The 25,283-nt window shown below is 39.5% G+C and overlaps 1 protein-coding gene across 1 annotated transcript in view; it reads right to left on the bottom strand.

Annotated features, from left to right (window-relative positions):
• The window catches only part of LOC117515332 (kinesin-like protein KIF21A), a 249,863-nt gene that overhangs the window by 137,583 nt on the left and 86,997 nt on the right, over positions 1 to 25,283 (bottom strand). The window contains 1 exon segment of the mRNA XM_034175837.1: positions 958 to 1,180. Within this exon segment, the coding sequence (XP_034031728.1) occupies positions 958 to 1,180 (223 nt within the window).

Raw genomic sequence — 25,283 nt, 5'->3', positions numbered from 1 at the left:
AGAGAGAGAGAATCGCTTCCGTACTTCCAGTCCAAGCATGAGAATGCCCGAGTCATAGTCGAAAATAGGCCAATTTGTAACCTCCGACACTGCATTGTGATCCACACCACGGCGCGCACAAAGTGTGGATTTCCCACTAAACTGTTGCTGGATGAATGAAACTCCTCCAGCGAGGCGAGGCACAGCTCGGGCACACAGACTGGCATGTGCCCGGGTGGGAGTGAGCCCCGCTGTGTCCCTCAGTGGTCGGTGGGTTTGTGTGAGTGAAAGCTGGAAGTCGCCCCGTGCTCCTCCCTGGACATTCATCCGGGAGCACTTCAGGGGGAAAATCCACACTTTGTGTTTGATTATAGTGCGTTATCATCGGCTGAGCTCAGCTCACGTCTGTGCTGAGGGACTGGAAGTACGGAAGTATATACATAAAACTATTTAGACACCTAATCTTTTCTCATAATTACGAGATCCTGATGTCGTAATTACGAGAAAAGATCTCGTAATGATGAGATATTTTCTCATCATTACGAGATCAAGATCTCGTAATTACGAGATCAGTGGTCAAAAAATTTTTATCCAGTGAATGCAATACGCTTCCATAAAATTGAAACTAACTGAAACAAAATTTCTTGGCATTATCATTGATGATAATGCCAAACGTGTTGCAGGCATCAATTTCAAAAAGAGAAAATATTTGCACAAAAACAATAAAGTTTATCAGTTTGAACATTAAACATCTTGTCTTTGTGGTGTATTCAACTGAATATAAGCTGAAGAGGATTTGCAAATCATTGTATTCTGTTTTTATTTACATTTTACACAATGTCCCAATTTCATTGGAATTGGGGTTGTACATCTATAAAAATGGCAACTCTGTTCCCTTGTCAAGCCGCATTTAAAAGTCAGCTACAGAACCATGACAATAAGCACAAAATATGCCCAACTTCAGTGCAAAAAACTTACTTGTCCATATGCAAAGATGGTGGCGTTATAGCCCTCGAAACAGCCCTCAATGAGCTTCTCGGTGCAGGTAGTGTAGATTGCATCCTGCTGGGAGTCCATGTCAAACATATGGTCATAGGTGAAGGCCTTGTCTTTTCCCAGGATGACCTGAGGCTCCCCAGGCATCACATATGTACAGATGTGACACCCCTCAATCTTCTCCCTGGCAAGCTGAGGACGAATCCTGTTGTCAAAAGAAAAAAGGCGTAATAGCTTTTGATTTACAAGCAAATTAAAAAGTGGCAATGCATTATTATTTGATATATATTTAATTATTTTTATATATATTTTTTGCTTGCTTTGTTTCACACGCAGAGAGCAATAGTAAAAAAAAAAAAAAATCATCCATAAAATCGATTAAGGAGCCATCATGATACACAAACTGCAAGGAAAATAATTATGAGGAAATACACTCAGAGTTACACCAGTGGTTTACCATTTCATCCAGCTGCTCATTTTGATGATCAAGTTGACAACGAGCGACACCAAAAATACTTAAACATTTCATCATCATCACCTACAATCATTACTTTTAACTTTTCATGCTTTTTATAAATGCTGTTCTCACTGATACTGTTCATATTGCAATTCAATATAACCATTAAGAATTTTTTTTTTAGAAAATATTACGTAAAACATTTAACACTTTGTTTTTAAGCAGGACCACAGGCAAATGTTCCTGGTTTTCATTGCTCAATAAGTCCTATTAAAATATCTGAAAATGATTTGATCCGTAACTTAAAAATTAGGACATGATCTGAAGTGTGGGTTTTGGGATCACAGATGGGTACCGTGACTGGGAATCATCCAGGAAAATGTATTATATTGCTCTGGTCTTATAAAACTCTGAGCTAAATAAATAAATAAACAATGAAGACTGCATACCTCTGCTAACTACTAACATTCTCTATTTTACATTTCAGTCACACAAAATAAAGCATAACAAAAACTTAACTCCTGGTTCTCACGTTTCCCACAAATTTAATGGAAGAAAGCAACAAAACAAAAACCTATCTCCAATATTTTATGGCCAATCTTAACCCTTCTTTTTTAATTTTCTACAAATATGCTAATTTAACCCAAGTACTACAGTTAATGAATTAACTAAGCATCAAAACATCCCTGGCAGTGGTTACAAAATTAAAGATCAAAAGACTGGCTGGAGAGCAAATCACGCCCTCTACTGCATTCTTTTCTTGTAGAAAACCTTTAGTATAATTACAAAGACACACAACTGTACAAATTGTAACGCAACACCTACTGCACCATACATCAATAGGTTTTGGCAAACACAGAAAGCTTTAATTTCAATACTGTTGAACACTTCTACATGTCACTGATATATGAACAAAAATGTGAAAAGTCTGAGGACTTTAGAGAAATTTTAATAGTTGCAACCTGTTATTTAAAATATAATTTCATATATTTTAGGTGGTACACATATAGTTTTTGTACAACAGTCTCAGGGTCAGTACATGATTGCTGACCTAATACTCTGTCCTAGAAAACCTGCCAGTTGGGTTAATATGTACCAACTTACGCTGGCTACCTGTCAAAGCTCAAATGGTGAGAGAAAGTGATGAAGACCTGAATGTCCACCAAACTCTGTGGAGGGATTAACTAGTATGACAACATGAAACAGACTTTGAAGGACCTTCTGCTTCTGTGGCATAAAATTTCACATCATGTTTGCACAGAATGTAGAGTTATTTCAACATATGGGTCATGGGCCAAGATATTATTATATGACCCATGTATTACAGCATGCTGTGGTCAAAGCAAATAAACAGTTTAAAGTGCAGACATTCAGCTTCAGAACATGCAAGTCCAAATAAAGTGTATGGAATATGAATTACAGCACTTTTAATTTGTGGACCCGAGGACCAGAATTTAACAACCACCAACAAAAAACCAGTGATAAAATCATATTTTACTCCATGACAGTCCAATTACTTTTGAATCTTTAAAATGGGCTGGCTACAACCCAAAAGTGACATATTTCTGCATATAAAGTAAACAGGTCTGCACTTTAATATCCAAATATTAATGGACAATTGTTTATAAGTATAGTAGATATGATTGAGTGTGTGTGTGTGTGTGTGTCCCAACACTAGCTGCGATACACTGATGGCCTGTCTGGGATGTACAGTACCCTGCTGGATTAGGTTCCCCACCACAATGACCCTTAAATGGAATGAGCAGTTCATGGATGGATGTTCAAAAGTGGTCAAGACCTTATCAACATAAAGTCTCCACAGAATTATGAGACATCACACTCATTTTTTTTAAAGGGGAGGTGAGACTCAACATGAGAGGTTTACCACCCCATACTTTAGGACCTGCCTCCAAAAATGAGTAACACCAAATGTAAAAATTCAGACACTAAGGCCACAATCAGTCTTTGCACAACCCTGAGAGAGAAAACATTAAAGGTTTTGCTCTAATAGCTATGACCCAACAAAGCAATACTTTCACTTTTGCAAGTATAATAATGCATACTTGCACTGTTGTTCTGTGACTGTCCCTGTGCTGCTGTAACATCATAAATATCCCCTTCGTGGAACTATTAAAAGGATTATCTTATCTCTTATCTTACTTTTACATGATGGGAGGGGTTAACCTGTCACTCCAAATCTGACTGAATGAACATATATGCTGTCAGATATAGGTTGAGTTAAATAATAATAAAAAGGAGAAACAACAACAATAATAATCATTCTCCACAAATTTGTCTTAGGCTTCACATTATTTTGACATACAAAGAAAGTGGCATATTTAACGCAGAGACATTAGATAAGAACGCCAGTATTTTTCCATTCCATTATGTATTTAGTGTTTAATATGGCAGTAACATCTTAAATCTAGTCTCCTGATTGGCATCAAGCAGCTTGGAAGAAAAACACCTGACAGTGGGTCTATGGCTGTGTCTGTGTGCTGTGAATAATGGGTTCTTTGTGTCTTAAGTTCAGCACAGAACAATGCTGTGTACAGAGTACAGTGCAGCCATTGTGTCCAGCTACATGACAGTGATCTCTGCCCCGACATCACAGCCAGGACAACAGGAATACACAGCTGGACAAAGGAAGTGAAGGGACGGGACAGTCCTGTCTGGAGATTCTACGAGGTCTGTCCGTAAAGTAAAGGTCCTTTTTATTTTTTTCAAAAACTATATGGATTTCATTCATATGTTTTTACGTCAGACATGCTTGCACCCTCGTGCGCATGCGTGAGTTTTTCCATGCCTGTCGGTGACGTCATTCACCTGTGAGCACTCCTTGTGGGAGGAGTCGTCCAGCCCCTCGTCGGAATTCCTTTGTCTGAGAAGTTGCTGAGAGACTGGTGCTTTGTTTGATCAAAATTTTTTCTAAACCTGTGAGACACATCGAAGTGGACATGGTTCGAAAAATTAAGCTGGTTTTCAGTGAAAATTTTAACAGCTGATGAGAGATTTTGAGGTGATTCTGTCGCTTTAAGGACTTTTCACGGTGCGAGACGTCGCGCTGCGCTCTCAGGCAGCGTCATCAGCCTGTTTCAAGCTTAAAACCTCCACATTTCAGGCTCTATTGATCCAGGACGTCGTGAGAGAACAGAGAAGTTTCAGAAGAAGTCGGTTTCAGCATTTTATCCGGATATTCCACTGTTAAAGGAGATTTTTTTAATGAAAGACGTGCGGACGGGTCCGCGCGTCGGGACGCAGCCGACGCGGCGCGGCGGCACAGGAAAAACACCTCCGTGTTGATAACCATTTGTAAAATCCAGGCGGCTTTTGATGGCTTTCAGTGGAGTGAGTATATGAGAAATTGTTTATCAGCTGGAGATGTTCCAACTTGTCCTCAAGGCTTCCAACAGAGGTGTTTTTCCTGTGGCGGAGCGTCGCGGCGGCTGCGAGCCAACGCTGCAATCCGCCCGCACGTCTTTCATTAAAAAAATCTCCTTTAACAGTGGAATATCTGGATAAAATGCTGAAACCGACTTCTTCTGAAGCTTCTCTGTTCTCTCATGACGTCCTGGATCAATAGAGCCTGAAATGTGGAGGTTTTAAGCTTGAAACAGGCTGATGACGCTGCCTGAGAGCGCTGCGCGACGTCTCGCACCATGAAAAGTCCTTAAAGCGACAGAATCACCTCAAAATCTCTCAGTTGTTAAAATTTTCACTGAAAACCAGCTTAATTTTTCGAACCATGTCCACTTCGATGTGTCTCACAGGTTTAGAAAAAATTTTGATCAAACAAAGCGCCAGTCTCTCAGCAACTTCTCAGACAAAGGAATTCCGACGAGGGGCTGGACGACTCCTCCCACAAGGAGTGCTCACAGGCGAATGACGTCACCGACAGGCGTGGAAAAACTCATGCATACGCACGAGGGTTCAAGCATGTCTGACGTAAAAACATATGAATGGAATCCATATAGTTTTTGAAAAAAATAAAAAGGACCTATACTTTACGGACAGCCCTCGTATTTTTGAAATGTTCTAACGTGAGTCCATTCATTAACAGGGGTAATAAATGGACTAGTTTTGACTGTGCCAAAAGCTTGGTCTAAAAAGTAACAAACTGGTGGCATGGTGACTTCGCAGTTAGGACTAGTGCCTCATAGCAAGAAGGTCCTGTGACATGTTATTCCATAATGTGATAACCCAGCATAACAGATGGCAAAAACTATTCCTTTTTAGAGCATCATTAGCTCAGCTGATATATATATCACCTTTAACCAAAATCGGAACAACTTTAACTGCCAAGCAGCTTGGTGAAAAAAGATCAGCTGTTGGAGCAATTATTAGAAAATGGAAGAAGCTAAACATGACTGTCAATCTCCCTCGGACTGGGGCTCCATGCAAGATCCCACCTCGTGGCGTATCAATGATCCTATCAGCCCAGAACTGCATGGGAGGAACTGTTCAATGACCTGAAGAGAGCTGGCACCACTGTTTCCAAGGTTACTGTGGGTAATACACTAAGACGTCATGGGTTAAAATCATGCATGGCACGGAAAGTTCCCCTACTTAAATCAGCACACGTCCAGGCCCGTCTTAACCCCTTAACGCCTACTGTCGCATATATGCTACAATATTTGACTAAAATATGCAACATACCAAATTGACCAGTATGCCTGTTGTCGCATATTTGCAACATACCAGTATTATTAAAACATAACATAAATTATTACCAAAATACCAAAATTACTATTTATTTTTTGTGCAAAAGTGAAATTAATAATCTCAACATTACTTACCATCTACTTAAAGGCAAAAACACACAAAACATTTTTTTTATATACAGCTATATAAATTCAGACGTTAAGGGGTTAAAGTGTCCCTGCCACGCTATGACGTTTTTACATATTCTTGAAGAATAAAAAAAAGCTTTTTCCACATGTTGTCTTTTTTTTACCATAAAATTACACTGAACAAGGATTTAGATGTTTCGTTACTCATCTGAGAATTTGAATTTTCCGCCTCTGAGTTGACCTACTTTTTCGCTGCGACGGATGTGACGTCATTCGAGTAGATGTGTCGCAGCGCCGCTCTGTTTACCAACACGGCAGACACGGACAGGGAAGGCATAGTGCGCGATTATAGCGAAGATTTAAGTGACAGATTGTTTTTGAAGAAGATGAGGAAGTTTCTGATGAAGAGATTAACGGTGTAAATAATGAGCAGCTCCAAACGGTGTATGTTCCAGCCGAACGCGACAGAAGACGAGGATGAAGCGCAGCTGTCAGCAGACAACAACAGCTCTGAGGAGGACGATATAAGCTGCTGAATGGTTTGTTCAATCATCACTTTCTTACAACCCCTTGCAAAAATTATAGAATCACCGGCCTTGGAGGATGTTCATTCAGTTGTTCAATTTTGTAAAAAAAAAAAAAGCAGATCACAGACATGACACAAAACTAAAGTCATTTCAAATGGCAACTTTCTGGCTTTAAGAAACACTATAAGAAATCAGGAAAAAAAAAATTGTGGCAGTCAGTAACGTTTACTTTTTTAGACCAAGCAGAGGGAAAAAAATATGGAATCACTCAATTCTGAGGAAAAAATTATGGATATATATAACAGCTTGCAGTCTCTGAGGCATGGACTTAATGAGTGACAAACAGTACTCTTCATCAATCTGGCTCCAACTTTCTCTGATTGCTGTTGCCAGATCAGCTTTGCAGGTTGGAGCCTTGTCATGGACCATTTTCTTCAATTTCCACCAAAGATTTTCAATTGGATTAAGATCCTGACTATTTCCAGGCCATGACATTGACCCTATGTGTCTTTTTGCAAGGAATATTTTCACAGTTTTTGCTCTATGGCAAGATGCACTATCATCTTGAAAAATGATTTCTTCATCCCCAAACATCCTTTCAATTGATGGGATAAGAAAAGTGTCCAAAATATCAACGTAAACTTGTGCATTTATTGATGATGTAATGACAGCCATCTCCCCAGTGCCTTTACCTGACATGCAGCCCCATATCATCAATGACTGTGGAAATTTACATGTTCTCTTCAGGCAGTCATCTTTATAAATCTCATTGGAACGGCACCAAACAAAAGTTCCAACATCATCACCTTGCCCAATGCAGATTCGAGATTCATCACTGAATATGACTTTCATCCAGTCATCCACAGTCCATGATTGCTTTTCCTTAGCCCATTGTAACCTTCTTTTTTTCTGTTTAGGTGTTAATGATGGCTTTCATTTAGCTTTTCTGTATGTAAATCCCACTTTCCTTGGTCTACTAGTATGTTTGCCTTTAACAACCTTCCCATGTTGTTTGTATTTGGTCCAGAGTTTAGACACAGCTGACTGTGAACAACCAACATCTTTTGCAACATTGCGTGATGATTTACCCTCTTAAGAGTTTTAATCCTCTTCTTTGTTTCAATTGACATCTCTCGTGTTGGAGCCATGATTCATGTCAGTCCACTTGGTGCAACAGCTCTCCAAGGTGTGATCACTCCTTTTTAGGTGCAGACTAATGAGCAGATCTGATTTGATGTAGGTGTTAGTTTTGGGGATAAAAATTTACAGGGTGATTCCATAATTTATTCCTCAGAATTGAGTGAGTCCATATTTTTTCCCCTCTGCTTGATCTAAAAAAGTAACCGTTACTGACTGCCACAATTTCTTTTCTTGATTTCTTATAGTGTTTCTTAAAGCCAGAAAGTTGGCATTTGAAATGACTTTAGTTTTGTGTCATGTCTGTGATCTGCTTTTTTTCTACAAAATTAAACAACTGAATGAACATCCTCCGAGGCCGGTGATTCCATAATTTTTGCCAGGGGTTGTATAAATGATCATTTATTCCTGGCACATTGTGTTTGTGTATGAAAAAAAATTATTTGAGCAGCACTACGTGCTTAAATTCAGGAATTTGTTCTAAAATCACTGAAAATAAAGTTTCCGTACATTCTGTATATATTTAATCATTTATAAGTCAGTTTCTTGTGATTGTTAATTCTTCACTTTTTATTCAAAGCAAATGATTGCAAATCTTTATCTGAAAAGCTGTAGACCCAAATGGGATGGGGGAAAATATTTCTAAATAAAAGAAAATTTTACTTCTATATCTGTTGTCAATTTTTATCAGGCATAATATTGTAGAAAAATGTTTATGCTAAATGGAGACTTTCCTGTCTAAAATACACATACAGAACATCTGTAATCATAAATTGTATCACATCTAATCTACTTTGAATGAACACATCTGAACAAAAAAACAGGCTGTTCAGTTTACATGCATATGTATATTTGGAAAACAAAAAAAAATGTCTTTTCTTCAGGTGCTCGTGAACACAGTCAGCCGATGCCCCTCGCGATCGAGTCTCCTTCTCATATCAGGGTCAGCTTTGCAGGTAAGTTGTCTATGTTATCTCAATAACACCCTAACTTTCAAACAGCATTTTTTTTATGTATATAAGCAATATTTTTTATTAATTTTGTTTTAACTTCTGTTTTAGGACTTTGGTGGCAACCCTTCATTTTAATGAAAATGCAGGGAGACAACAAAAGCAGACAAAGCAAGAGAGACCAAGGTTAAGAATATACTTTCCTTAGTGGAAAAGAGGAGGATTCACAGTGAGAAAGTTAGCCACATATCCAACATGTGATATGTGGAAAATGAAAAAAAAAAAAACAAAACAAAAAAAAAACAAAACATTATTTGTATATTTTTATATAGCATGATAAAATGAATAAAAATACAATTTCACATAAGTTTCACATTGTTTCATTCAAATGAGAAGTGTTTTACAATTTGTTAAACATTTAATTCAGTCTATATGAGCGACAGCAAAAGAGGTTCTTCAGATCTGCAAAACACCAAACCGACCAGAAATCCCCGCCAATGATCCTCCTCCAATGAGCAGCCAACATGAACGGACAAAGCTGAGGCTGATGCTGCCAAGTGGACCAGGTACCACCAATGAGCCCGACCCCTCACTCCAGAGGAAGGTGGAAGCCAGTGTAGTCGGCTGATGGTGATGGAAAAGTACTCCTTATTTTGAATACAACACAAGCTGGTAGTGGCAACCTTCTGTGCCTTCGTAAGTGTCCCCGGCACAACCACACAAATTGCTGATATGCGATATGACGATACTTTCTGCAACAAAAATTAGCATGGATTTATGTTCAAAACAACAGTTCATTCTTTTTGTATTTGAATATTTTTTACTTTTTCCTATAAACCATGTAAATGAAACTTTCTAACTATTTCATGTGCTGACTCGTACTGTGGAGCATCATGTAGGCATAGTGTGCCACTCTGAGGACATCTGCATCCAAACACATAATCGAGAAACTAGCCAGCTGTGTGACACATTGAGGATTTTTGCCACGACGTTGCATCTCCGCAAAGACTGCAGAAAATTTCCCTGCAACAGCGAGACTCGATCACAAATGGCATCGGCTGACTGTGTTCACATGAGCACCTGAAAAAAACAGAACATTGACATTTTTTTGTTTTCCAAATATACATATGCATGTAAACTGAACAGCCTGTTTTTTTGTTCAGACGTCTGTTCATTTAAAGTAGATTAGATGTGATACAATTTATGATTACAGATGTTCTGTATGTGTATTTTAACAGGTAAGTCTCCATTTAGCATAAACATTTTTCTACATTATGCCTGATAAAATTTGACAACAGATATAGAAGTAAAATTCTTTTATTTAGAAATCTTTTTTTCCCACCACATGTGGGTCTACAGCTTTTCAGATAAAGATTTCAATCATTTGCTTTGAATAAAAGTGAAGAATTAGCAATCACAAGAAACTGACTTATGAATGATTAATATACAGAATGTACAGAAACTTTATTTTCAGTGATTTTAGAACAAACTCCTGATTTAAGCACGCTGTGCTGCTCAAATAATTTTTTTTCATACACAAACACACCGTGCCAGGAATAAATGATCACTTATAAGAAAGTGATGAGTGAATAAACCATTCAGCAGCTTATATCGTCCTCCTCAGAGCTGTTGTCTGCTGACAGCTGCGCTTCACATCCTCTTTCTGTCACGTTCGGCTGGAACATACACGGTTTGGAGCCGCTCATTATTTACACCGTTAATCGCTTCATCAGAAACTTCCTCATCTTCTTCAATAACAATCAATATGTCACTTAAATCTTCGCTATAATCGCGCACTATGCCTTCGCTGTCCGTGTCTGCCGTGTTGGTAAACAGAGCAGCGCTGCGACACATCTACTCGAATGACGTGACATCCATCACAGCGAAAAAGTAGGTCAACTCAGAGGCGGTAAATTCAAATTCTCAGATGAGTAACGAAACGTCTAAATCCTTGTTCAGTGTAATTTTATGGTAAAAAACAAAGATAACATGTGGAAAAAGCTTTTTTTATTCTTCAAGAATATGTAAAAACGTCATAGGTGGCAGGGACCCTTTAAGTTTGCCCGTGACCATTTGGATGAGCCAGAGGAGTCACGGGAGAAAGTTATGTGGTCAGATGAGACCAAAATAGTACTTTTTGGTCTTGATTCCACTCGCCGTATTTGGAGGAAGAAGAAGAATGCTGAGTGCCATCCCAAAAACACCGTCCCTACTGTGAAGCATGGGGGTGGAAGCACCATGCTTTGGGGGTGTTTTTCTGCACATGGGACAGGACGAGTGCACTGTATTAAGGAGAGGATGACCGGGGAACAACCTCCTTCCATCAGTTAGAGCATTGAAGATGGGTTGTGGATGGGTGTTCCAACATGACAATGACCCAAAGCACACAGCCAGGATAACTAAGGAGTGGCTCCATAAGAAGCACATCAAGGTTCTGGAGTGGCCTAGCCAGTCTCCAGACCTAAACCCAATAGAAAATCTATGGAGGGAGCTCAAACTCCGTGTTTCTCAGCGAAAACCCAGTAACTTGGCTGATCTAGAGAAGATCTGTGTGGAGGAATGGGCTAAAATTCCTGCTGCAGTGTGTGCAAACCTGGCGAAACACTACAGGAAACGTTTGACCTCTGTAATTGCAAACAAAGGCTACTATACCAAATATTAACACTGATTTTCACAGGTGTTGAAATACTTATTTGCAGCAGTAACATACAAATAAATTATAAAAAAAAAAAAAAAAAAATCATACATTGTGATTTCCGGATTTTTTTTTTTTTTTTTTTTTTTAGATTATGTCTCTCACAGTGGACATACACTTAAGATGAAAATTTCAGACCCCTCCATGATTTCTAAGTGGGAGAACTTGCAAAATCGCAGGGTATTCAAATACTTATTTTCCTCACTGTATTTGCATTGGACTGTTACATTTATCTAAACATCTGACTTCAGCAATTTGTACTTTTATAACAACTGATAGTATCTTAACATGAATAATAAAATTAGATCCAAGTACAGCTGTACCAACTGTTCATTAAGTCACAAATATCACTTTTAGTTCTCAGAAACATTGACTTGGGTTTAAATTAGATTCCTTATTCACTTATAAGATTTTTCCATCCAGTGCTGATATCATTGCTGACTTTAGTCTCCCTGCAGCAGAACAATGTCCATTGGTTTGTAGTTTCTACACAACACAGAGTTCACGATAAAATCTGTAACGAGATCTCTCATTGGCTGCTGTGTGTGGATGAAACAGCGGCATGCTCCATTAATTCTTGAGTCTCAGATCAGGACGTGAAAATGTCAGACTTAATATCTACTGTAATATCTCATTATGACCAGAGGGAGTTTTTCCTTACCACTGTCGCCTGTGTGCTTGCTTAAGGTGCGAGTTAGTAAGGTTAGACCTTGCTCATGTGTAGCGCCTTGAGGCAGCTTTGCTGTGATTTGGTGCGATACAAATAAAATAAACTGAATTATGGCATCTCATCAGAGATGTTTCCAAACGATTTTACAAATACAAAGCTCATTAAATCAGACCACAGACAAAATCTGATGCAGGCCACGGAAAACAAAAAACCCGGAAACGTTTGCCATGTAAGTAAATACCCTGATTTCCAGGATGCATCTTGCCTCTCGCCCAATGACAACTAGGGCAGGCTCCAGGTGGATATGGAATCACAGATCTCAAAATTATAGGCTACACCATCCAGCTTCATTTCCACCTCTGAACAAAAAACAACAAAAACTTTATTGTGGGCTTCCAATTTGGCAGCTACATAACTGGAAAACTATCAGACTGAGGGTGCTATGTAAATTTTTTTTCTGGAACACCCACCAATACATACGTAGATTTAAGTTTTAGAATTTTATGTGAACACAAAGGGGTCTTTCTGGATTTTCTTGGCCCTTAAAAAATTTTCTTGTGCAAATTTTGCAAAATATAAAGGATTTTAGAGACTTGTAGAATATGCTATGTTTTTATCTTCACAAATCTAAATCTGAAGAGCAACAGCCACCTAGGAGGGCTCCCTGATGCAAAATGTATAAAAACAGAAATCATAGGCAAGGATTAGGGGTAAAATTGAGGGTCTTTACATGAACCTACTTCTTCCTAAAGGGTTTGTCATTAGGTTTTCTATCAAGTTATCATCTTTGCAATACTGTGAAACAGTTCTGCAAGAAGAAATGTTATATTCTATTCTGTTCTATTCTATTCGCTAAGTAATAGCGGTATGTCAGTAACCAGAACAGATGCTTATATATAATTTTTAATATATTTGTGATAGGTCATCACATCCACAATCTGGAAATAACTAAATTCTTGTTAACCCCCCACTGCAGTTATCACCATGACATAAAAATCACACTTATGTAAAAACCTACACCCACCACACCAGTCACGAGAGCCAATCTGGCAAAACAAACCACTGCCATACTGAAAATGTATCATAATATACCAGTATATTTCAAAATTATGATCAGGTGTAGAGAGAAAAGCGAGATGTGGGTGATGTTACTGAATGCGGTCATCAAGCAGTGCAGAGCGCACACTCTGTTTTAGCAAAATTCTGTATCTTTCAAAGACATAAATTACTGTCCATGTTGTTAACACTGAAGAATGACAGTGTCTCACTTGTTGACCTACTGTTTGCCGCTGCAGACGACAGCAATTCTGGCACAGATGACGTGAATGCAGGAGCATAGAGTCACTCTCTGGCACACACGTGTGAGAGGGAGAGAGGAAGAGAAAATGGAACTAATCACAACTTGGCCTGTTGTATGCCATTTACAGAGATCCTGCAATATACCTGTAAATGATTAAGTACTTAGCAGGCATCCAGCTTCTTCAGTTTTTGACCTTCCCCGCCAGCACCCGCAATATTTTCTTCACCAAGCTCACCCACACCGACCTAACATCTGGGTAAAACAGCAGGTTCCCGCAGGCTACAGGCTGACACAGGTATCACTACAAACATGGTTCATGTCCTGCAAAGACTATATTGAATCTGTGAGTTAATGGAGATCTTGTAGAGTACAAATTTTGGATCTGACCGTCCACAAAGAGTCCTTACAAATCAGCTCTTTTCCCCAGAGCTGAGAATGCTAAACACCAATGTCCCTCAAGCTGTGAATTTACAACCCCAATTCCAATGAAGTTGGGACGTTGTGTAAAATATAAATAAAAACAGAGTACAATGATTTGCAAATCCTCTTCAACTTATATTCAATTGAATACACCACAAAGACAAGATATTTAACTTGTCTTCTTCCTCTTTTGTCCGGAGACACAACGTCCATGATTTCCCAAAACAATTTGAAATGTGGACTCATCAGACCACAGCACACTTTTCCACTTTGCGTCTGTCCATTTCAAATGAGCTCAGGCCCAGAGAAGGCGGCGGCGTTTCTGGATGTTATTGATGTATGGCTTTCACTTTGCATGGTAGAGTTTTAACTTGCACTTGTCGAAGTAGTGACGAACTGTGTTAACTAACAATGGTTTTCTGAAGTGTTCCTGGGCCCACAATGTCGGTTTTTAATGCAGTGCCGCCTGAGGGATTGAAGGTCACAGGCATTCAATGTTGGTTTTCGGCCTTGCCGCTTATGTGTAGAAAGTTCTCCAGATTCTCTGAATCTTTTGATTATATTATGTACTGTAGATTATGGAATCCCTAAATTCCTTGCAATTGAATGTTGAGAAACATTCTTAAACTGTTGGACTATTTTTTTCATGCAGTTGTTCACAAAGTGGTGATCCTCGCCCCATTTTTGCTTGTGAACACCTGAGCCTTTTGGGGATGCTCCTTTTATACCCAATTATGACACTTACCTGTTTCCAATTAACCTGTTCACCTGTGGAATGTTCCAAATAGGTGTTCTTTGAGCATTCATCAACTTTCCCAGTCTTTTGTTGCCCCTGTCCCAGCTTTTTTGAAATGTGTTGCAGGCATCCATTTCAAAATGAGCAAATATTTGCACAAAAACAAAAAGGTCCATCAGTCTGAACATTAAATATCTTGCCTTTGTGGTGTATTCAATTGAATATAGGTTAAAGAGGATTTGCAAATCATTGTATTCTGTTTTTATGTACATTTCACACAGTGTCCCAGCTTCATTGGAATAGGGGTTGTATATCTGAGTATTACAGTATTATAGTAGTATAACATTTTATTTATGTGTATTTAGTGATAACGATACTAGACCTACACAATTATGAGGTAAACCCTTCAGATCATTACTTTTTCTTCCACTATGGACACATGCAAATTCCAATGCCCATTTCCTGCTCTCAGGAATACTGCAATGTATAATGAATAACAGTCCACCTGAAGCTGAAACTGCAGTAAGTTAAACCCATTTTTAGCATCACCCATTCAGTCAGACAGAAGCACCTGGACGACCAGACAAAGAGCTCAGACAGACAAAAACTGAAGGTAAACACAAGCTGCATTCAGGCACACAAAATGAATCACCACCACTTTTAACAGCACCTGATCTATAATTCCTCATGCTGCATCACTCTTTGTGTCTGTACTGCTCTGAGCCACTCCCTCTCCTCTACTTTGCATGGCACAAAGGATGGGGTTGCCATGGTGACTGTTAACGGAAGCAAGAATTAAAAGACATAATCCGATCCCAGCAGGATGTTCTGCTGGTCTGGCTATGTGAAAGATGCCAGGAGGAGAGACATTACAAAGAGACATGCTCTTCATTTGCTCAACATCCTGACTGCCACCAAAGGAGCTCACTATGAGTTTAAACAGTTTCCGAACCTCTACTCAAACAGGCAGCATTTGTCAGTGTATTTTATCTAACTGAACCCTGAACATCAATGCGGTCATTTGTCTTATTCTTACCCCACAGGAGTCGTTTCACCTGTTTGGGTTCTAACCACATCTTAACTAAGCAAAAGGCATAATTTAAGGTTAGTTTTTACTCCTGCACAAACACACATTTGCATCATTTCTGGCTGGTCCAAAGAAAACAACAGGCTGATTAGCATCTCTACTACCTCTCAATACTTAGTCTTTGCCAAAACTGATTTGAAATTAGAACCACAACAAAATAACATTTGTAGTAAATGTGAAATACAGACACATTTTACCACACAGAAAGCCAAGGTAACAGTTTTTTTTTTTTAATACGAGGTCTATTAGAAAAGTATCCAACCTTATTTTTTTCAAAAACCATATGGATTTGAATCATGTGTGAACCCTCGTGGGCATGCGAGAGTTTTTTCACGCCTGTCGGTTACGTCATTCGCCTGTGGGCAGTCTTTGAGTGAGGAGTGGCCCACCCTCTCGTCGATTTTTTCATTGTTTAGGAATGGCTCAGACTGCTGCTTTGTTTGATCAAAATGTTTTCAAAACTGTAAGGCACAACTGAATGGACACCATTCGATAAATTCAGCTGGTTTTCAGTAAAAATTTTAACGGCTGATGAGAGATTTTGGTCTGGTAGTGTCGCCGTAAGGACGGCCCACGGCGCATGACGGCGATCTGCGCTTCGAGGCGGCAGCGTCTCGCCGTTTCAAGTTGAAAACTTCCACATTTCAGGCTCTGTTGACCCAGTAAGTCGTCAGAGAACAGAGAACTTTCAGAAGAAGTCGGCATGAGGAGTTTATTCGGACATTCCATTGTTAACGGACATTTTGTAATGAAAGAACGTGCGGGCAGAGTCGCATGTCGGGCCGGACCCGACCGCGAGGGGTCGCGACAGGAAAACACCTCCGTTGGAAACCTTAACGGGCAAGTTGGAACATGCCCAAGCTGTTAAACAATTTCTCAGTTACTCACTTGTTGAAAGCCATCAAAAGCCGCCTGAATTTTACAAATGGTTTTCAACACGGAGGTGTTTTTCCTGTCGCGGCGCAGACAGATTTGGCGAGTCATCACGGAAACGGCTCTGCGAATTTGCGCGCACGTCTTTCATTAAAAAATGTCCTTAAACAGTGGAATGTCCGCATGAAGTCCTCCTGCCGGCCTCTTCTGAATCTTCTCTGTTCTCTCACGACGTCCTGGGTGAATTAAGCCTTAAATTAGGATGTTTTCAGGTCGAAACAGGCCGACGACGGCGCCTGGAAGCGCTGCAGGACGTCCCGCTCCGTGCAAAGTCCTTACACCGAAAGAAACACCCCATAATCTCTCATCAGCCGTTAAACTTTTTACCGAAAACCATCTTAATTTCTCGAATAGTGTCCACTCGGATATCCCTCACAGGTCCAGAAAAAATGTTGATAAAGCAACGCGCGCCGTCTCGAGCAGCGTGTGAAACAAAGGAATTCAGCCGAGAGGGCGGGACCACATCTCACTCAAGGCCTACCCACAGGGAAATGACGTCACCGACATGCGTGAAAAAACTCACACATGCGCACGAGGGTTCAAGCATTATTGGTGTAATTCCACGTCATTCAAATCCATATAGTTTTTTAAAAAAATAAAAAGGTAGGATAGTTTTCTAAGAGACCTCGTACATTATGACAGGTAATGTGTTACTTACTGTATAACACAAACGTACTCTAGCAGGCTGAAAACTGCTCTGCTTCTGGAAAACTGAAGCTGAACAATCACAACAGTTTTTAATAGCTGGTCTTAAAGCTACAGGGCTACCAAAATTTCACTAAACTGAGAAAATTTAGTTTGTACTGAAATCTAAGGATTATAATTTAAGTTTATTTTTTAACTGTTTCAAAATTACAGCTCTTTTAAGAAAGCGAACATTTATCTGGGGGAATTCAATAACAAATATTTTATTTTCCTTTTAATGCCGTCTGTAGACGGACGCACGTGTGCATGCATGAGCTTTTGAAAAGACTGGAAGGTACCTTTGACCTTGAGTGATGCGCGCACATGTAGTAGGCAAGCTGACATCTGTGAGACATCTTGCAAATCACTTCAGAGGTGTTATCTGGTTACATAAACAGTGTTTTTGGATTTAGAAGTGTCTGTCACTAGCTTTTACATAATATATTAAAAACACGTTAGATTTACACAGATTGACATACAAACAGTGATTGACACATTTTCCACCACATTGGAATAGCAGCCAGAGAGAGACCAGCCAGCAGATGTCACTGTGTATCTCTACTCTGATTGGTTGTTACCGTCTGCTTCCCAGCATCTCTCCTCAAGTCTGGGGAAGGCCCCACGTGATCTATGACATCGTCATGGTCGCCATCATAACCTGTATGTGTCACAACCATAAGTAGTTCAAGGCTGTCTGTTCTTTTGAAATTTTTCCTTTCAGTGGAACTTTTATTATTTTTTTCTAGACAATTTTGATCATATAAGCAGTGATGCCGGTAACGCGTTATTTAGTACTAATCTAACCACTTTTTTTTTAGTAACGAGTAATCTAACGCGTTAATCTTTCCAAATCAGTAATCAGATTAAAGTTACTTCTCCAAGTCACTGTGCGTTACTATTATTTTTACATTGTGGGTCGATAGCAGCATTAAACTTGGTCCGTGGGCAGGAGGTCGGGGTTCAACTGAATTGCCCACTTTAAGCGAGCTGTGAGCTTTTCATCTGTGGTTTTTTGCAGCAGCTACGACTCGTCCTCAACTCTTAAAGCGCGGTGAAAACAGCACACCTGCACTGAGCTTTACAAAGACATTTTAATGCTTTTTTTCCCCTTTATTTAGAATTCTGAGCTGAGCCGCTCCGTATCTGCTGCTAAAAACAGCTGATCCTACGCGACGCGTCAACAACTAACACTATTTTCCATTCAAATGCACCTAAACTTTCTTTCTGAGGACCACATGATGTGAAAACGCAATAAAACTTTCTTACCTGTAAATCTGGTCATGTTTTCTGCATAAATAAATGTTATCCATTCTTTGTGCACAAACGCCAAAGCAGGGGCGAATCCAGATAGAATGGGGACGTGGGGCAGGGATGTGCTCCCCCACAACACCCCTAGATTAAAGGTCCAGTTTTGAAGTAGTTTTTTTTCTACAACTACTAATACTACTTAAAATAATAATTTCGACAAGTAAAATGTTTAGAGAGAATTTAAATGTTAGAATGAATTTAATAGTTACATTTATAAACAATGTAGGTTAGAAATTGCAAGTTTTACTGTTACAGTGCTGTCAACAGTTAAATATGAGGTCAAGAAAGAGGTCTTTATTTTACTTTTTATAAAACAAGTATTTATTTTCATTGAAGTCAAGAAAGGGTGACTATAAAGTGAGTTTTGGCAAAACAGGTATCATTGTCATGTTGAGGTGGCAGAGGGTTGTTGTTGGCAGCTGGGGAAAGTAACTAAAAAAGTAACTAGTAATCTAACTTAGTTACTTTTACAATTGAGTAATCAGTAAAGTAACTAAGTTACTTTTTCAAGGAGTAATCAGTAATTGGATTACTTTTTCAAAGTAACTGTGGCAACACTGCATATAAGCAATTTCATATTATGACTCCCCTATTTAAAGGCTAATACATAAAATTATAGTGGTCCCAATGACTATTCTTTTTATGTCAAATCTAAAGATGGTAAAAAGACTGCATTTATATAGTGCTTTCCATCTGCCTCAAAAGCTCAGTCACCCATTCACACAGACACAATCACACAGTGATGTCAGGGTTCTGCCATGCTCACTACACACCGGGAGCAATCTGGGGATTAAGCACCTTAACCAAGGCTTCTTAGTGATTGGCCGTCTAGACTAGGGTTTGAACCGAGGATTCTCTGGTCAAGCCCACTGCTTAACCACTAGACCATCAAGCTCGGGGGTCTTATACCATTAACAATGACTGTTTGCACCAGTGTGGAAGTCAAAACGCACTGCGAGATGCACCACTTCATTTATTTTAACAGTTTAGCCGAATGTTGAGAATTCGCAATCGTGTTGCATAACTATTTCAAATAAGAAATAGGATAAACTGCAATTAATACATCACAGACAAAATATTAAGGCATTTTGCTTAATTTAAAAAATATAAATAAGTAAGCTATTTCACTGAGCAATGCCTTTGTAGGAATTTTATTGTGCTAGGAAACAGCAGGACTCTGCCTATGAAAGAATTTCCATGATGTGACCAATCACAGATGTCATGAAAAGGAATAGAATAAAAAAATATCAAAATAACACTAATTATTGTCATGATTCAAGGTAGCGTGGCACAGAAGCTGGTAGGATGCAAATGCAGACTCGCAGACAAAAATGTTAGAGTTAGTAAAAAGGCTTCATCTAGTATTCTGGAATAAGGGCCGGAACACAGTGCAACAGTTAGCGAGGCAGAGTTTACAGGCAGACGTGGTGCTGAGGTGTGGTCCAAGTTCGAGTTCAGGTGTGGTTCAAGTCCGAGTTCAGGTACACGGCGTGGCCGACTTAAGAGGCAAGACAATGGTAAGGTCAAAAACAAGCAAGGTCAAACACTGGCAGGCAATTGAAGGACAAAACAAGGCTGTGAAAAAGGTTGGGACACAGATGAAATATGCGAGGGTCTGGCAGAGAGGTGGTGAACTCTGAGGGTTTATGTAGGACAGGAGGTGATTACGAGAACAAGACACAGGTGTGGGAGAACAATATGGAAGGGGGGATGGCAAACAGAAGGGACAAGACACAGGCTTTGATCATGGAGAAACTGGAGAGAGCCAGCATTTGCTGTTTGGTATGTTAATGTATTTTGGGTCAAGGATGAATATTGCAAAAACGGAAAGTTGACGGGACTAATATTTTTGGAGAAATTAGCTATATTATCTAACAACAGTGAACAATGGGCATTGTGCTGCAATGCACCATGGGAGTTGAAGGTTTTAAATGTTATTGTGGTTAATGTTAGTTTCACAGTGTTAGCGTTATTGATTTATTGCGTTTTTGTAGATCAATTGTTTTAGACCATTTACTTAAGTGTCATGTTGCCGTTACCTTGAGTGACAAGTGTAGTGTATTTGATGTCTTCCGCCACTGTCTGTTTGTGGGGGTATAAAAATGAACGCACCTCCTTGCGGCAGGATGCAGAAAAGACAAAAATCTCTGTGTGCATGCATGTAACTTCGATCACAGAAACTGTGGAGAGCAGACATTTGCCATTTGGTATGCTAATGTATTTTTGATCAAGGATAAATGCTGCCAAAACAAAATGTTGATAAGACTAATATTTTTGGAGAACCTACAGATATTATCTAACAAGGAACAATGGATGTTGCTAGTTACATTCTGGACCCACATGCCATTCCAGCAGGGGCAGGAAATCATCTTTATATTAAAAGCGTACATTCATGAGTGAGGGTGTGACTTTTATTTAGTAAGTTAAATGTAAGTACATAATATAATTCTTAACATGTTAAAAATACATGGATCACACAAGAAAGTGAAAACACATTTCCACTGAGGTCCATTTAAAAATCAAATGACAAAATCGAAGAAAGAATAAAATAAAAACAGATAATAATAATAATAATAATGGCGGCGACAGTAATAATAGTGTGCATATGATAACAACAACCTATACAATTTATAAATACATTAAGGTAGTAAACTAACATTAAAACAATTACATAACTAACAGGAAATAAAAGGCCTGAGTTCTTTTTCTAAAAACCGTTGAGGTCTAAGGTTCTAAAAACATTCTGGACTCACTCCATTCCAAGTTATGATAGAAACTTCGCATAAATTATTACCGAGCTTGAAAAATATAAAGTAAGACCCTTCGGCTGCTTCTTTGTTTACAGTCAGCGTCACCAGAGCAGATACAAGGTGTACCTGCATGTTGATTCTGGCACAGACTTTATGCCACAACACCACATTATATGGAGAAATGGGGCAGGGATGGGGTTTGAACCAGGAACCTTCTGCACTGAAACCAAGTGCATTAACCACTTTTCCACCATCCCTGCCTGACATATACCACACATGCACAGATCAATTCAGTTCACAAATGCTGATCGCCTGCAGGGAGTGAGCCAATGTACTACATTTTAAAATGAAACTGTCTGTAAAAGTGCTAAGTGCCCAGCCACATGGCACTTAGCGAAGGGCAACGAAGCCCAAACAAAACAAAAAATTTGGACTTTCGCTGGCATCGTTTACCCTACGTGATCAGCCTCGTTTCTGTGGAGTTGCTGACGGCCGACATGATCATTGATGGATGTGTATTTGTTAGCAGCAGGGGGACTTTGCAGGAGTGCGATCAGCCTTGTTTGTTTCCGTGGCACTGGGGGCCAACACAACATAATATTTTGTGTCTGCTGTGATCTCTGAGTGAACTATGCCTCTGTTTGTGCAAACTAGGCGGCAGTTAACAGAAGCATAGGCTTTGAGCATCAAGTGTGGAATAAGTTCCAGCAGCAGTGGACAATCGCATGTGAACAGCTTTGATCAAGAGGTGTGACATGAAAACAGAAAATCAAGTGTGATCAGCTGGAGAGGAGGTGAAGTGTGTGTGTCTGATCCACGTACACAGTGCCTGTGGTGATCAGAAACAGCAGGGTTTTGGGAAAGAAAAAGAAAAAGAAAGAGCGCTCACATTTCGGGTGTACAGACAGTGATTAGAGTTTTGGTATGAGAAATATTTGACGTTTGGAGTGTGTATTATATTTTGGCTGAGTATTTCGTGTGTGTGGTTAGTATGGTGGTGGGTTTTTTTTTTGTTTTGTTTTGTAAAAAATGAGGCGCCTTATGAATGTTGAGCAAGCACTTCAGTTTTTTATTTTAATTGGAGCAAGATGGAGCGCATAGAGTGTCAGAGTCTGAACCAGACTGAGTATTCTGATGATGAAGGAGCTGATCCCTCTTTTGTTCTGGATGAGGAACCAGAACAGGTGGATCCACCAACGTGCGCACAGATCTCCACAATGGGTCAGATCACGCACTTCTGTTTGTAGCTGAGCTCCGTCCAAGCGCTGAGTCTTGGGACGCAGAGATGCAGACACACACTGCTTCACCGGTGGCTCCAGGTGTGTTTCGTTTAAAGCGTTGAGATCGTTAGTTTCGGTTTCATTTTGTTCCTCTTTCGTCCCTTTTGCGCTCTTGATTTGCAGGCTATTCAGTGATAAAGCTTGTTCGTCTACCTTTTCTCAACGATTTGTGACTTTTTTTTAACCTTCATTCAGGAATCATCGTATGCCGTGTGACCGGGCCATTATCTGCGCGTTGGCTGTACAAATGGCTGATAGTGATAACCATAAAAATATTGAATGTCTGTGCAGAAAATCAGACAACCCCATGGCTCATTAAACAGAACAACCCTGACATGCACGGGTTGATGAGCAGACATAGGGCTTACAGTGAAGCAGACAATGTGCACACTTATTTGGTGAAGGCAAGTGCATTAATTACTTTTTCATGGTAAGGTTGTTTTGGCAGCACACACCTCAAAGTGCAACATCATGGCACTCTCTAATCCCAGCTCCAGGTAAGCACTCGTCCCAAACCAAAGTTGTGAAAATTGTGTGTGTACGCAGTCTAAAGACAAAAGCACAGAATTTAGAATTAAACATTCCTGCAGTGGAATTTGATATTTTAATCAAGAGGCTCACCATTAATGTGATTAACACCAACAGCAACAAAACTCAGGAACACACAACAAGACACAATTATGAAACAAGACACAGACATGAAACTGGGTACTTTACAGACCAATGAGAAACAGGAGACAAAATTAATAATATGTCTGGGTCATTACATATGAATTCAACCAAAGATCCCATGGTGGCACGCTCAGATTTGGCTGAAAAAAAAAATGTGTTTGTACCTCTACATATATAATAAACACATGCAAAGTTTGAGGTCGAAAATCTCAAGGGTTTCTGAACTATGGGCATTAAAAAAAAAAAAAAGAAAAAAAAAAAAAGGTGTTGTGCCTGTTTTTGACACTCGCGAATTGCATACGTTCCTGAGTAGCCACATTTGGATGTAATATCTCTAAAACAAGGAAAGATTTCTGACTGAAATTTGCTTTCCTTGGTACTTTGGGCACAGGCTTCCAGATTCTGTCATCAGAAAAGGCCTGTCTCTTCTAGTTTCTGAATTATTGGTCTCCAAAATGGTGAACATTTTATGTGCGAAAATGGAAAAATCAGCCAACTCTGAATCGGGCAATTTCTGGACTTTAGTTGAGTTCATATGGAATGACAAGATATGCACACAGACTGTCTACATTCATGGAAGCTGAGCACAATGACACCATCTAACAACACTGTGTATACGATCGAATTTTCCACTGATCCAGCAGTTTGGAAAAAAAAGTGCTTGTCAAGCAACAGAACATCAAAAATGATTCCCTACATCATAATGACAACAGATTTGCCACTTCCTGCAGGTCAGAGGTTAAGCAACAGACCACCACATCATTGCGGAGGGAGGGCTATGATAGGCAGGGTCGGCCACCAGGAGGTTTGAGGCACGAATCAACCGTAATTGTCAACATGGAGAGGAAAATGCAGCAGGAGCACTGGGGTCAGTGTTGGAATACACATTAAGTCCTGTTATTATTGGAAAAACACACACACACACACACACACACACACTTTCCACTGTCAAAAACTAGTGTAAAGAAATTACTGAATTTGAAAATGTTCTGTTGCAGGCATCTACTGCCCAACCATAAACGTTGATAGTGCCATTCTATGCACATGAACAAATCACAGCTATGACAATTTTTTTTCTCCCCAAGTTGAACATACTGGATTTGTGAAACATACCTCAAAGTAAATATGATTTGAGTCAATATCAATTTCCAAAAGTAGCAGAAAATATGAAAATGCTGATGATTCCTTTCATGAAGTAAATGATGCAAAATTATCTTTATTAATATTTCTTCTTTTGTTTCTTTTTGTACAGTGAATTAACAGCCTTCCTCTGCATCTCTTTTCCTTTAAAAATGAAGAGACTCCAAGAGACTCCTGCACAAGGATTCCTGTGTCTGAACTGTTTGGTTTATGCACAAATGGCAAATAAAAGAATCTTGAAAATTATTTAGAATGGGATGCAAAAAGCTGAGGTAATGATGGATGTCTTCTCTGGTCCTCTACCTGACATGCAACCCCACACCCTAAATAAGTGAAGAATTTTGCCTGCTTTGTTCCATCAGTCATCTTTATGTGCTCCATCAGAAAACCAAGTTACAGGGTCACCCTACTGGTCACAGGGTTTGTGCACCTTTTCAAAGTAAATTCAAGTCCTTTTCAAGCACTTTTAAGGTCCATCAAGCTTTTCCAACCCCTTAGAGCTGTGGAAAATTACATTTACATGGGTGGAAATTATGACCTCTGTTACTTTTCCCCGGCTCTTACGGTAATACTGTCCATCACTAAGTACAAACTCAAACTATTTTGCACTTCTAAATTTATTCAAAGTCACAGTGGAAGTCAGGCCTGGATTCTGAAGAACTTCTCTCACGCAGGAGATCCATCCGTTCAGAACCCCTAGAAATGGACACAAACAGTTTTTTATGAAACACAACATGGGCGTAACAAAGGCGGACCTTATTTCACAAAATCT

Source organism: Thalassophryne amazonica, chromosome 8, assembly GCF_902500255.1.
Source record: "Thalassophryne amazonica chromosome 8, fThaAma1.1, whole genome shotgun sequence".
NCBI classification, from domain to species: Eukaryota; Metazoa; Chordata; class Actinopteri; order Batrachoidiformes; family Batrachoididae; genus Thalassophryne; species Thalassophryne amazonica.
The sequence above is the reverse complement of the archived record's forward strand: the minus strand, read 5'-3'. Positions and strand labels throughout refer to the sequence as shown.